General features: G+C 46.1%; 1 protein-coding gene across 7 annotated transcripts in view; it reads right to left on the bottom strand.

Moving 5' to 3' along the window:
* Positions 1-14,033, bottom strand: part of LOC146060320 (uncharacterized) — a 267,579-nt gene that overhangs the window by 74,983 nt on the left and 178,563 nt on the right. The window contains exons 1-2 of one of the 7 annotated variants that reach the window (XM_083173384.1): positions 13,732-14,026; positions 2,653-2,740 (exon numbers count right to left, since the gene is read on the bottom strand). The exons of 3 other annotated variants lie outside the window; for them this stretch is intronic. In XM_083173384.1, the coding sequence (XP_083029510.1) occupies positions 2,653-2,724 (72 nt within the window). In that variant the 5' untranslated portion in view covers positions 2,725-2,740; positions 13,732-14,026. Of the gene's footprint in view, positions 1-2,652; positions 2,741-13,319; positions 13,339-13,731; positions 14,027-14,033 lie in introns of those variants that run through there. 3 more of the 7 variants (XM_083173382.1, XM_083173386.1, XM_083173385.1) reach the window with 3 other exon arrangements.

The following is a 14,033-nucleotide window of genomic DNA, read 5'->3' on the forward strand; positions in this document are numbered from 1 at the left end:
TAGGAGCTCAGTGTGTAAGCTCCGTGGAAAATGGCCGCCGCCATCACGGAGCGCCTGTCCCCCATGATCCCCACCTAGCGTGAAGCCGGTTTCAGAGCGCTCCGGAGCCCAGGCACCTTCTTAAAAGAAGCTGTAAGCGCTGCACAGGGAGGCCAGACAGCGTCTCCCCTGTGCACAGCGAGCTGACAGGACGTGCTTCTGTCAGCTCCTGCTGCGCTGTCAGTGTGAGGATTCAGTGAGAATCCTCACACTGTGCCTACCTAGCTAGTGTAAAAGTTAATAAAATAATAAAAACCCTAACTAACTCTAATCCATCGGCTGCTCCGGCAGCCCTTTAGAATAGCACCCACTCCAGTGGGCACCTAACACGAACTGAGGAGTCTGGGATGCAGAAGGGAGGAGCCTACCCTCCAAAAGCTTTAGGATAGGTGCCTGGCTCCTACGGACCCTCCTACATCCCAATGTTGAGCTGTGTCACCAGGACCATTGAAAGAGAAATTAACCCTAGAGTGCCTGTGTGTGTACACATTTGTGAGTACACATGTGGTAGGGAATATAGATTGTAAGCTCCACTGGGGAAGGGACTGATGTGAATGGTCAAATATACTCTGTAAAGTGCTGCGGAATATGTGTGCGCTATATAAGAAACTGTTAATTAATAAATAAATAATATAGAGGATATGCACAATAATATAGAGGATATGCACAGTCAGCATAGTCAAAAAGTTAAGCAGGGGACTGGACCTTTTTGCACATGTCGCAGTTGCGTCTCCAGAAATAAGGTGTGGTCTTGTGGCAAGGGGTGTAGCCTCACAAGTAACCTCAGGTTTGCACATTGCATTCCTCTGCTGCATGCACCCATATATAAAGGAGAAGGGGGTGTACTTTACTTCAGAAGCTATGCTAGCTGGCATTGTGACAGCCAAAGGCAAGGAATCACTAATAATTGCACACCATGGTTAGTGGTTTAGTGTGACTTGGCGGCATCAATATGGAAGTGCAATGGCTGAAGGTTTGGGTAATCTGGATGATTATTTTCTATCCATCCATGCATAAACTGTTTAGGTATGGTATTCTTTTAGACTCCATTTTGCAGGCATGTCCAGACCACGTTTAATGCTGTCTTTTTAATATAGGATTTAATGGTGGGTTGGTCTTGGAACAGTTTTCGGAAGTTTTCATTTCTCCTGCAGTCTGTGAGTTTTACTTGTACTGTGTTTTATAAGGACCTCACACAGAAACGTTCCAGTCTCGTTAGGTCGTATTAAAGACTTGTCCATGATTCTGTCCCAAGTAAATACTGACTGCATTATTTTTACGCTGCAATTTAGATTTCAGTTTCAACACACCCCACCAAAATCTAACTCTCTCTGCTCGTTTTTGACCATTTTGAGAACAAATTTATACTGCGATAAGGTCTGAATAAGGGCCATTGTCCGCTCTTTGAAAAAGTTGTCTGTGGACGACGAAACGCGTCAGATGTAGTGCTAACAGCCTATCTACTTTGGGATTACAAAAGGACTCTCACTTGAACCAGCCCTCCATATTTCCATCCTTCCCACCGTTGGACATTTACTGGAAAATCCAAGGGAAACCATCACCTGCCAATACATCTGGAGACATTACATCAAGGACTGAATTCCATGGTCCAACAAAAATCAGGATCAAGTCCCAAGAAAACTCCAGCAAGTTTATTGACACCCGCCATCCCAGGTTTCCATTCATTTGTGGGAGATTGCCCTACTCTATTTCTGGAGAGCATTTCTAGGAACAAGTGAGAAACCCCCTGCTGTACAATGGTTATACCTATATGTCCCTTAAATAGGCTGTACACTTTTTATTTGTAAATTGCAATTGCCATTTTTTTTTAAAAAAAGTATCAACCTTTTAGCAACCAGTAAATAAAACAAAATATTTGTGATACCCAATTGGTTATATGTAATTTTGTGTTAGCGCTCCACCATCTGTCTGTCTTCTTGTTCCCTATTTTTTGGGGGTTGACCTCCCCACGGTGTGAGCAGCTTGCCAAACAACTCACCCCAAAGCACCTGTATATACCGCTCCACCTAGGTGGTACAGTATATATACTTTGTTCCATTGTCCGCTCTTCCATGGTGTCAGCCTCCCAGCTCTTATATATACTGCATGAAGTCAAGATGTAGCCTACTACTACTTACTCCGGCAGCTGAGTAGAGTACCAGAAGCTGGATCTGCAGTTTGCAGGTGCACCTATGTGATCTTAGCAGTCCCACGCACCACCTATTGATAAGAGCCAAATTTGGTACTAGCTATAGCAGTAGTAGTAATTATTATTATTTATGTATAGCGCTTTCCTTTAATATAATTCAAAGTGTATCACTATGCAATTAAATATCAATATCTATAACTAGTATTATGAACCTCTAATTTTCCAGGTTGTGAAGTGTTCCAGCTGAAGTCAGAGTTCATTTAAAACCCTCTTTTACTCAAACCCCCTTCCATGTCTCTCACTTCGCCCCAATGTCCTACCACCGCTCAGAATGGCATGAAATGTAATGTTTATGCATATGCCAGGTGAGGTGGTCTGAGTGGCATTTGTTGGTGTATGTGGAAGAAGCAACTTAAATCCACATTGTAGTCGACCACATCAGTACAAAATAAGTTGGTGCTTACCTTTTTACAGATTTCATTCATCCGTTTCAGAAACTTCTCCTGATTTCTTTGAAATGATGCAACTGTATCCATATTTAATATTCAGAGTCTAATGCAGAAACACAAACAAAGCTAAAATTAACATCCAAGTCCCATGTTGCAGAGTATTTCTAAATCCAATCTATTGGTGTGTACACACAGTGCGATTTGGCCTATTGATTTCGACTATATAGTCAAAATCGATAGCAAGTTAGTGTAAATCGTACCGTGTTTTGCCCGCACCCGATACCAATGCACGACCCTGCGGCATCAGAATCGAAAGTAGAAATAGACTGTGCAGCACAGTCTATATCTACTATGTCGGAACAAGGGCCCCCGCTAACCCCAGTGATGTCCCTCCCTGCCAGCTGATGCCGTCACCTTGCACCGCATGTACACACCATAACAGTGCATTTTTACGAAAAATCCCTCGCAGAACAAGTTAAATTATTAAAAGTATTATCAGAGGAAATTTAAAATGTGCATTCTTTAGATTTATCCAGACTGATGATTTCACTCCCTTGATCTGTGAGATACTGCTCTCTCCTGGCTATCTTCCTACCTCTCTCCTTCTAGGTCTCCTCTCATGACTCCACCTCTCCTGTACCTCCACTGACAGTAGGTGTCTCCCAAGGCTCTATTCTTGGGTTTCTTCTTTTCTCTCTATATATTCTCTTTAGGCATGCTCATTCACCCTCCATTATCATCTCTATGCTTATATCTACCTCTCCTCTCCTGATCTCTCTCCTCACTTATATTTCCAACTATCTCTTCTAGGATGTCCCAGTGCTTTCTTAAACATGTTTAGTCTGAGATGATCATCTTCCTACCCTCCCGCATTACTTCACCTTCCACAATTATACTAACTATTGATGGAACAACTATCCTCTCTAGCCACCATGTACACTGCCTTGGTTTTGCTCTTGACTCCTCACTCTCCTTTAAACTACACATTTAAACCTCTCATAGTCCTGTCGTTTCCACCTCAAAAATATTTCCAGAATCAGACCCTTTCTCAACCAGGATGCTACAAAGACCCTCATCCACTCACTAGTCATCTCCAGGCTGGACTACTGTAATCTCCTCCCTTCTCTCCAAACACCCTCTTTCCACTCCAATCTACTGTACCCTCAATGCTGCTACCCAGTTGATCTTTCTCTCCAAACATACTATGTCCACCTCCCCTATCTCTGACTTTCCCAGAGGTGGGTGCCTCTCACATAAGACCCATAGTAAAAAGAATGGCACTCAGGAGTCTTTAAACAAAGTGCAAAAAGATTGTGCTGTATTTAAATATCCAGCAGTCTAAGTTTAGTTGAACGTATCCCCTTCCTTGGTCCTGAGGGAGGGGAAACGTTCCTCGAAACGTAGACTGCTGGATATGTAAATACAGCACAATCTTTTTCAATTTATTCAAAGACTCCAGAGTGCCATTCTTTTTACTATGGGTTATATAATATACACTTTACATTATAAAGAAAATGAAGAATATTATATGAATCCATAGGTGCAAAAGCAGGTAGCAGCAGCTGTTCCGACAGCTGTTTCAACTGGTCTGTGACAGTTTTCATCAGGACACATTAAAATAATTTTCTTCAAAATTGAGTGCCGGTTCTCAATCTTTCCACGTCATGGGGGTAAGTTTATATTGTGTTTGCCTTTATGGACCTGGCACTGGGACCAGAAGAGTAATTGTTGGAATGCCACCCTGTGACCCCACTACTAACTATAATACCACTAGGTAAAAGCTTTCTAACAGGAGAATTTAGAAAAAAATACAAAATAGCTAAATTGTGTTTATATGTCATCCTTTTGTTCAATTATGTGGTGACAGACAGAATTTATTTTGATTTGCAACCACAAGCACTAGTTTTGCCTGTTAGATTGACCATAAATTATTTGAATTGGTCCTGTTCCACAGCACACAGGGCCTTATTCTAGTTCACTCTTTCTGACAAAATCTTTCTTAGATGGACATGTGCACTGCAGGGGGGCAGATGCAATATGTGCAGAGAGAATTAGATTTAGGTGAGTTGTTTTGTTTCTGTGCAGGGTAAATACTGGCTGCTTTATTTTTACACTGCAATAGATAGATCTCACTTTGAAGTAAAACCCCACCCAAATCTAATTCTCTCTGCACAAGTTACATCTGCCCCACCTGCAGTGCACATGGTTTGTCCATCTCAAACCATGGTCTAGAGGTAATAATGGCCCTTTCTACTCCAATTTAAGTAGGATTACGACTGTCCACACAATAGTGGTGCCACATTACACCACAGCCCCTTATACACACTGCAAAACAACAAAGTCCCTTATAAACGTAACACTGTCTGTTCATACTGTTATGCTGGGTACACACTAGACAATATCACTAACGATTATAGTAATATAGTGCATACACACTGAACGATGTCATCATGTCACCGCTCAGAACATGCAGTCATTGACGTAATTAAAATTGAGCTGCATGTACAGACGACAGAAAACCACAGAATTGTGCATCATTATTGATACTGAGTGTAGACTGGATGATATCACAAACTAGAACATTTAGAAGGGCCAAAATTAGCTATATTGCTTATAATATCGCTTTGTGTGGAGATGGGTCGTTGACAGGGCCGGATTTAGGGGTCATGGCCCTCCATAGGCACAAAAAGCATTTACTGTACAGGGTCTAGGGGCGCACTGACATACACACACTGCACAGGGTATAGTGGCACACTGACATACACACACTGTATAGGGTATAGGGGCACACTGACATACACACATAGGGCGGTATTCAATGAGCCTGATTCGCCATGTTTTTATGGCGAATTTGTGCTGTTTGGCGAATTTCTGACTAAAACGGTGAATCACCCTATTCAATGACCACATGGCGAATACATTTGAAGGTTTTTTTCGCCATGATTCACCGAGTAGGAATCGCTATCTTTTTATGGAGAAGTGGAATGTGAACTTTTAAAATAAAGTGTTTTGTTTTTTACATTTGGTGTAAAAAAATCAGGAATTTTATTCTGAGGAGGGGCATGCTACTTTTATTCATGTGCTTTTTTTACACAGCAGCCAGCAGGGGGCGCCGGAGCCGAGCCGCTCATTACATATTCATATATTCACTGCACCCGATGTTACGATCGGGTATAGTGAATATACACTCCCCTGCTGGCACCCCCGGGGGGCAGCCTGTGCTGCCTGGCACCCGGGGAGCCCACCTGCCCCCCACAAACGTTCTGGGCCAGGCAGAGAGACTTCCATCTCTCTGCCTGGCACCGTCCTCAGGCTCCCTGCGGCATTCGCCGCAGGAGCTCATATTCACCAGTCAGGGGCAGCGAGCCCCTGACACGTTGAATACCGGAGCCCGCTGGCTCCGGAACGTGGCGAATGTGCAGCGAATCCTAAAAAGGATTCGCTGCACCTCGCAGGTATTCACATTGAATACCGCCCATAGTGTTCTAGTTTTAGCGGGGCGCTGCACCCTGCCCGATTTCTAAAGGGCAAAATGCACCCTGCCCCTCCAGCAGCGCCCCGCTAAAAGAGCCTGCTGCCTGACTAATGTTGTGCCCGGGGAAGCTCCAGGCACCGCAATCTCGCCGGCGCTAGGCTTCCCCGGCAGCTCACGGACTACGGAGGAAGCCCGGGCACGCCCGCTTTGGTGACGCGGCGGCCCGGGCAAGCCCCCCCCAGCGCCCTGCCCGGTGTCACTCCTAGAGTGAACACTACACACACTGTACACGGTATAGGGGCACACTGACATACACACACTGTACAGGATATAGGGGCACACTGACATACACACACACACACACACTTATTGTACACGCACATTGACACACACAGGGACCAGAGGTCTGACACCCCCCTCCTCCAAAAAGAACAGTACCCGCTGATCTGCCCTGTGGGTGCCCCTGGAGGAGCGTCTCTGGTGGCTGGGGGGGGGGGGGACATCTCCAGTGGGCAGGAGGAGAGCGTCTCCAGTGGGCAGAGCGTCTCATCTCCGGTGGCCAGGAGGGGAACGGGAGCCAGCGACATCTGATGTACCTTCGGTAGTTACCCCAGTGGCTGCCGCCCGTAACAGGTGGGGCCTCTAGGCCATGTATGTATGTATGTATATATATATATATATATATATATATATATATATACACACACACATATACACACACACACACACACACACACACATATACATACATACATACATATATATATATATATATACACACATTATTTTAGATATTTATATATTTACGTAAAATTAAACTTAAGCCCAGCTGAATATTTTTTTTAAAGCAGTCTGGACTGCTCACTGTACAGAGCTGGAGGGAGGCCAGGAGGTGGAAGATTAAGCACACTGCAGGGTTGGGTGCGCCGCTCGGCTCAGCAGCAGCTGTGCAGCCCATTGAATACACAGCAGCCAACAGGCTGTGTGTATAGAAAAGCCAATGGGTGCCGACGGCAGAGAGCCTGAGCTGAGCCAGTGAGTGCACTGAGCACAGCGGAGCCTTCCAGACACCCAGCAGGACCGATGGTGATGTATTGTGCATGGCCGAGCAAACGGGCAGCGCTGCAGCCGACATATGCTGAATCATGTCGGCAGCGCTCGTCACTCGCCATGCTGCAGCCTGTCACTGTATCATTTAACAGACTGTCAGCCTGCCGCGCCGCCCCTAATTGGTGCCGCCCCTAGGCCCATGCCTAGTCACAAATCCGGCCCTGGTCGTTCAGCCAACCAAATTAAAGTCGACATGCATTGGGTCGACTACTGAAAGTCGACAGGGCTTAGGTCGACATAGTAAAGAGGTCGACAGTCAAAAAGGCGACATGAGTTTTTTCCCTTTTTATTTGTACTGAATGTCAACATGGACATTGTATTGGTGCGCTGCTGCGCTCGCCATGCTTCGTGCATGGCGCTTCGCTTCACTATTCTTATCTCCCTCCACCTTTTATGTGTCCACCTAAGCCCGGTTGACCTTCAATGGTTGATCTAACAACCATATACCCTTAAGGTGCCCATACACTGATGCGATTTGGTCCAATTTTGGCCGATTGCAACCAATTGGCCCGTTAAATCGGACCAAAGCGTCTCTCCCTGACATGCAATCGGGTCCGATGCGCGGTCCTGTGTGCATCGGACCTGAAAGCATTGTCGGATGGGCAGGCCATCCAACAAACCATTCTGGGACCTCCCTCCTGGCGGCAAGCTGGGCAGCAAGCAGGGACGCACGATCCATCACAACGGACCGCATGCGTCCCTGCCGCTGGGAAGGTCCCGGCGGCTCGCAGGCTGGCGGGTGTCTGTACACTGTTGCGAGACATCGCAGCAGTATGGGCACCTTTGGTGTGTACCCAGATTTGCTGTTTCTGTTCAAGCTGTTTGTAAATTTGCACTGACACAGTGTATTAGTATTGGCTTCATGAGTCATGGTATATTAGTATTCATTCTAGCACCCACCATCTTTGAAAACCCATGCAGTTCCTCTTCCCTGGATATAAAAGAGGGGTCAGGTGTGAAAGCACCTGTTGGGGCGCCTGTACGTGTTGTTTTGCCAAGCAGCAACCAAAAGAGAGGGAGTGTCAGTCCCTATATGAAGGCACAAATATACAAGTTATTGGTTGCGCTAAATTGATGACAAGGACAAAGGTATTTGCAATAAAAGGGTATACATTTATTAATGAAAAACACACTTACAAAATACTGTATAATAAAAGATTATATATATATGATATATGTTGTAAAATGCTGCATCCGGAAGAATGATGTTAGGGTAACGTCACCTTATTTTGGAAATGTGCTGAGTCCTGCTTTATGGGCCCAAAAGCTTAGATGGGATATTGTGCTTCCTCCAGTTGGGTGATGGGGGTGGCGTGCCTCCCATCCTTTTGGAATATCTGAAGCAGCGTAGATGTCCACTTTCTATGGCAGGTCTTTAAAGAGGTGGCTTTCCTCCAGAGTATAGTGCCGTGCCCGATTGCCGGAGGGATCGCGGGATGATCAGGCTCCCTCTCCCTGGAAGTCCCAGTGAACTTTGCTCAGGAAAAAAACGTGCAGTGTGAATCACCAGCTCCGAATGGCCCAGAAACCGCCGCTAATGCGCTGAAGATGCTGATTCCGTACGCTGAGGAGATAGGTTGCGGTATAACTCAGGAGTCAGGAATAACGCACACTCAGCAGCTGCTGAGTGTGCGTTATTCCTGACTCCTGAGTTATACCACAGCCTAACGCACACTCAGCAGCTGCTGAGTGTGCGTTATTCCTGACTCCTGAGTTATACCGCAACCTAACGCACACTCAGCAGCTGCTGAGTGTGCGTTATTCCTGACTCCTGAGTTATACCGCAGCCTATCTCCTCAGCGTACGGAATCAGCATCTCCAGCACATTAGCGGCGGTTTCTGGGCCATTCGGAGCTGGTGATTCCCACTGCACGTTTTTTTTCCTGAGCAAAGTTCACGCCACCCCCATCACCCAACTGGAGGAAGCACAATATCCCATCTAAGCTTTTGGGCCCATAAAGCAGGACTCAGCACATTTCCAACATCATTATTCCGGATCCAGCATTTTACAATATATATCGTATATATAATATCTTTTATTATACAGTATTTTTTAAGTGTTTTCCATTAATAAATGTACACCCTTTGGTACTTGTGTATTTTGGCAGCGTGCATCGCATACCATAAGGCATGCGATGCGACGCGATATTGTACAATGGCATACAATTTTAAAATTGTATGACATTGTATATGGCATACAATGCGATGCGATTAAACATTGTATAAGCACCCTAATGGGTGCTAACAATGTTAAATGCACCCCCACGCCACCCCCCCACTATAAACGTGAACCCGAAGCGTGGCGAGCGCAGCGAGCCCACGAGGGGCGGCGGTACGCATCCTCCGACCTTTTCATACCCCCACTATCCACGTCGTGTGGAATTGAGAATAGAAAGTGTGGCGAGCGAAGCGAGCCCGAAGCGTGGTGAGCGCAGCGAGCCCCGCGCGGGGACGCGGATACCTGTGAAGCCCGCGAGGGAACTCCGATACCTGTGAAGGTATCCGCGTCTGCTCGCCACGCTTCGGGCTCGGTGGCTCGCCACACTTTCTATTCTCAACTCCACGCTGACGTGGATAGTGGGGGTATGAAAAGGTCGGAGGACGCATACCGCTGCGCTCACCACGCTTCAGGTTCACGTTTATAGTGGGCGGGTGGCGTGGGGGTGCATTTAACATTGTAAGCACTCATTAGGGTGCTTAAAAGCACCCTTTAGGGTGCTTATACAATCTTTCATCGCATATGGGGCAAAAATCGCGTCGCATCGCATGCCATCGGGTGCATGGCATGCGATGCGATGAAAACTTTGCGCGATGGAGATCGGGGGATCCGCCAAAATACACAAGTACCCACCCTTTTATTGCAAATACCTTTGTCCTTGTCATCAATTTAGCGCAACCAATAACTTGTATATTAGTTCCTCTTCCCTGCCTGGGATGTCGCTGTCTGCTGTAGTGCTTCTAGCACAGTGTGGTTTGTATATCAGCATTGATATGTAAACCAGACCTGTGCTAGAAACACCACAGCAGACAGCGACACCCCAGGCAGGGAACATGAACTGCATGGGTTTTCAAAGATGTCGGGTGCTAGAACGAACATAATATTTATATTAAGGCAGCAGTTCTCAGCATAGAGCAGTGGTTCCCAAACTTTAGAAAAAAAATATAAGCTTAGGTAAATAGTTTTTATAGGTCATACTAAGTGGTTATGGACAAGTTTCGCTTCTTGTTGTCCTCATATTTTATGATTGTTAGTCACCAGCACTGGTTTTGCCTATTACATTTATATTCCGCAGCGCTTTACGGAGAATATTTGAATATTCAAATCAGTCCCTGCCCCAGTGGAGCTTACAATCTACTCCCTACCACATGTACACGCGCACACATTCATTCTAGGGTTCATTTTGGTGAGAGTCAATTAACCTACCAGTATATTTTTTGGATTGTGGATTGAGGAAACTGGAGTACCCGGAGTAACCCCACACAAACACAGGGAGAATATAAAAACTGCACAGTTAGGGCCACGGTGGGAATTGAAATCATGACCTCAGTGCTGTGAAGCAGTAATGCTAACCATTACACCATCCGTGCCGCCCAACATGGACCATACAGTAGCTTCCTGCAATTCACTCTGGATGGTCAGTAATAAGGAGTTTCAGGCGAATAACTGTAAAATTATGATCTTATAAGGGCAGTGACAGTAATAAAAGTAATTGGTTCCATTTATCATGGATCGCATATTCAATGTGATCTGGGCGGGATCTTACCGCCAAGGATTGCATTGCAATATCCATCAGCGGGATGTATGAATCTGCACCTGCAGCCAGACCACACATACACAGTGGCCACTTCTGGGGAGAGTTTGGGAACCCCCTGCCCAGCCAGAAAAGCAACCTGTAAAGTATAGGCTACTACTATCTTCAAATGGTGGTAGCTGAAGGGGCCAATATTGTTAAATCAGGCAGCATTGCATCCCCCATAGAAATCAATGGGGTATGCGTCTGCACGTGGGTACAGAGGGATTGCAGCAGGTCCCTCCATACATACATACATACATACATACATACATACATAGGAAGGATATTCAATATTTGCAGCTATCCACTAAAAACAACTGCAAGTATGTAATTACACATGGGCCCCTATAGGTTCCTTCGCTGCATGCAGTTACATCACCAGGGGTACACATTGAATCTCTGCTTGCTTGGAGTCCAACCATGTCTGTTTTTGAGGACATACACTGGTGCACTGCACTTGCCAGGCATTCAGGGAGGCAACATAGGTTGCAGTGCAGATATGTGGCTATGCAGGATGTATGACGGGATGAAAAGATAGACTCCAGTCAAGACCCCCAGCATGTGCAGAAGAAAAAAGCTTCAGTCACTATGAAGGGGTGGGCCCAGTTGTGGTCCTGGTGGCAAATTACTCAGATTAGTGTATATTATACAATTACAGATGCATTCTGCTTTTTTTCTCATTCAGAGCCTCTGCATTAATGATATGATTATGAAAAACACACCAAAAGTATGTGAAAGTAGTGTTTTTTTGGTACTTGTTTCCTTGATCGGCTACACCGATGTTGATCGGGTCGGTCGCATCACGTCGATCGCATTGCATGCGACCAAATCGCATGCGATGCGACCGACGCGATGGCCCCGATATTTACATTGATTGAAATGTGAATAGGGTCCCTAGGACCCTATTTTACATTGGATTCAATGTAAAATTCTCCCCAGACCCCATATTAACCCCCTCAACGGCACCCCACGATTGCCGCCAACCCGAATCGCAGCGAGGGGCGGCGGTACACGTCCTCCAACCTTTTCATACCCCTACTATCCTCGTCGGCGTGGAGTTGAGAATATAAAGTCTCGCTGCGCTCGCCACGCTTCGGGTTGGCGTCAATCGTGGCCATATTGGCCCATTTCCCATTTTTTACCGCATTACAATGTTAAAAATATTTTAACATTGAACCATATGGCTAAATCGGATGGACCCGATTTTGCCTTTGACGGCAAAATGGACCTGATTTCAAAGAAAATCGGGTCCATCGGGGGTAATCGGGTACCTTAAGTTAAGGTACACGATTACCCCCGATTGTGGCCGTTCTAGAAAACAAGTACCGTTTTTTTTTCCCTTTTACAAGAGAATAAAAGTCCAAAAACTTCATAAAATCTACATAAAAAAAATTCAATTCTATACCTCATTCATAAAATGTAAGTGGATAGATGAACATTGCTCAACTGAAAAGTACGCTTCTACCTAGGTCCTCTTTAATGGGTTTCTCTATGACCCATACACACTAATTGATTTTGAGCTGAAAGCAGCTCACTTTTTTGCTGTTTGAGCTGCTTTCAGCTCAAAACCACCTATTGTGTATGGCCGGGCGATGAGCAATGATGCGCACTCCTGCATTATCGCTGGACGCTGCCTTCCTGTTTGACAGGACGGGTGAACTGCTTTCCATAGTTTCCGACTATGGAAAGTCATTCAACCCCGTGAACAGTTCACCGCCCTCAGCGTTGGACAATTGCACTGGACAATTTTCTGGCCAGCGATTTGCACTTCATCAATGGCCATACATGCTGGGCAAAAACACCCAGTGTGTATAGGCCTTTAGACAGTGGTTCCCAAACTGCGTGCCTAGACGGGATGCAGGCAGGCCGAACGCAGATTCCAGAATCCCGACTTACAGCCAGGATCAGTGCTGGAATCCAGACATCAATGAGGATGCCAACGCCTGAATCCAGACTGCTGGCATCTCAAATGCAAATATGCTGAGCGGGTTAGTGCTATGGGAGGGGGCAGGTGTGAGGTTATGGCTGAGGGGGGTGGGTAATGTTAGGTTTAGGCTATACTCAATAGGGATAGTTAGGGCAGTGGTTCCCAACCCTGGTCCTCAAGTACCCCCAACAGTGCACGATTTCCAGGTCTCCACACAGAAGCACAAGTGACATAATTAGATCCACCTGTGGATCTTTAAAAATGTGTCTGAATAATGAGTGCACCTGCTGGGTGACCTGGAAAACGTGCATTGTTGGGGGTACTTGAGGACAACGGTTGGGAACCACTGAGTTAGGGGGAAGTTATGTATACTTACTAGACCCCTGTTGGCAGGCGCACCCGAATCCTGACATTCTAATGCTGGCCACACATCAGACCAACTTTCTTCCAACTAGTTAGTTGGGTGGACTTAAAATCTGGTACTGTATGGGGGCAAATGGCAATAAGCAAACTCAAGTGAATGGGCAATAACATTCAATGAAATCAAATAGGTCCAGCTACTGTACATTGTCTCATTGACAGTTGTCCATTTTCACATTTGGGAAACAAATGACTTAATTACAAATTACATTTGCTCCCATACAATACCAGGTTTTTATTCCATCCAACCAACTAGTTGGATGGTTGGAGGAAAGTTGGTCTGATGTGTGGCCAGCACATCGCATAGATAACGCAGCTTATTAGCGGCATGCTCCGGATGTACGTAACGTATCTTCAACGCTACTCACACAACCTCTCACACCGCAGTCTTAGCACTGGGGATAAGTGAATCGATGTTAATGATGGTAATGAGTTGATACAGATAACGCTGGCGACGCACGTACAGGGGGTAGCGGCCACACTGCCTGCCGCCGATGGCTCTTCCTTCTCCAGACCAGTTCACGTTTTTTCCCGTCTCTTGTACGCACAGCGATTCAAACTATTGCTTGGCCACACCTCCCGCTACTGTCATTGGCTCGGAGACCTGGAGCAGGCAGACGTCACCTACGAGCTGCTGTAAGCCCAGCCACCAATCAGCCAATCGGCTTGC

This window comes from Crinia signifera, chromosome 2 (genome assembly GCF_055691185.1).
Source record: "Crinia signifera chromosome 2, ASM5569118v1, whole genome shotgun sequence".
Lineage (NCBI taxonomy): Eukaryota > Metazoa > Chordata > Amphibia > Anura > Myobatrachidae > Crinia > Crinia signifera.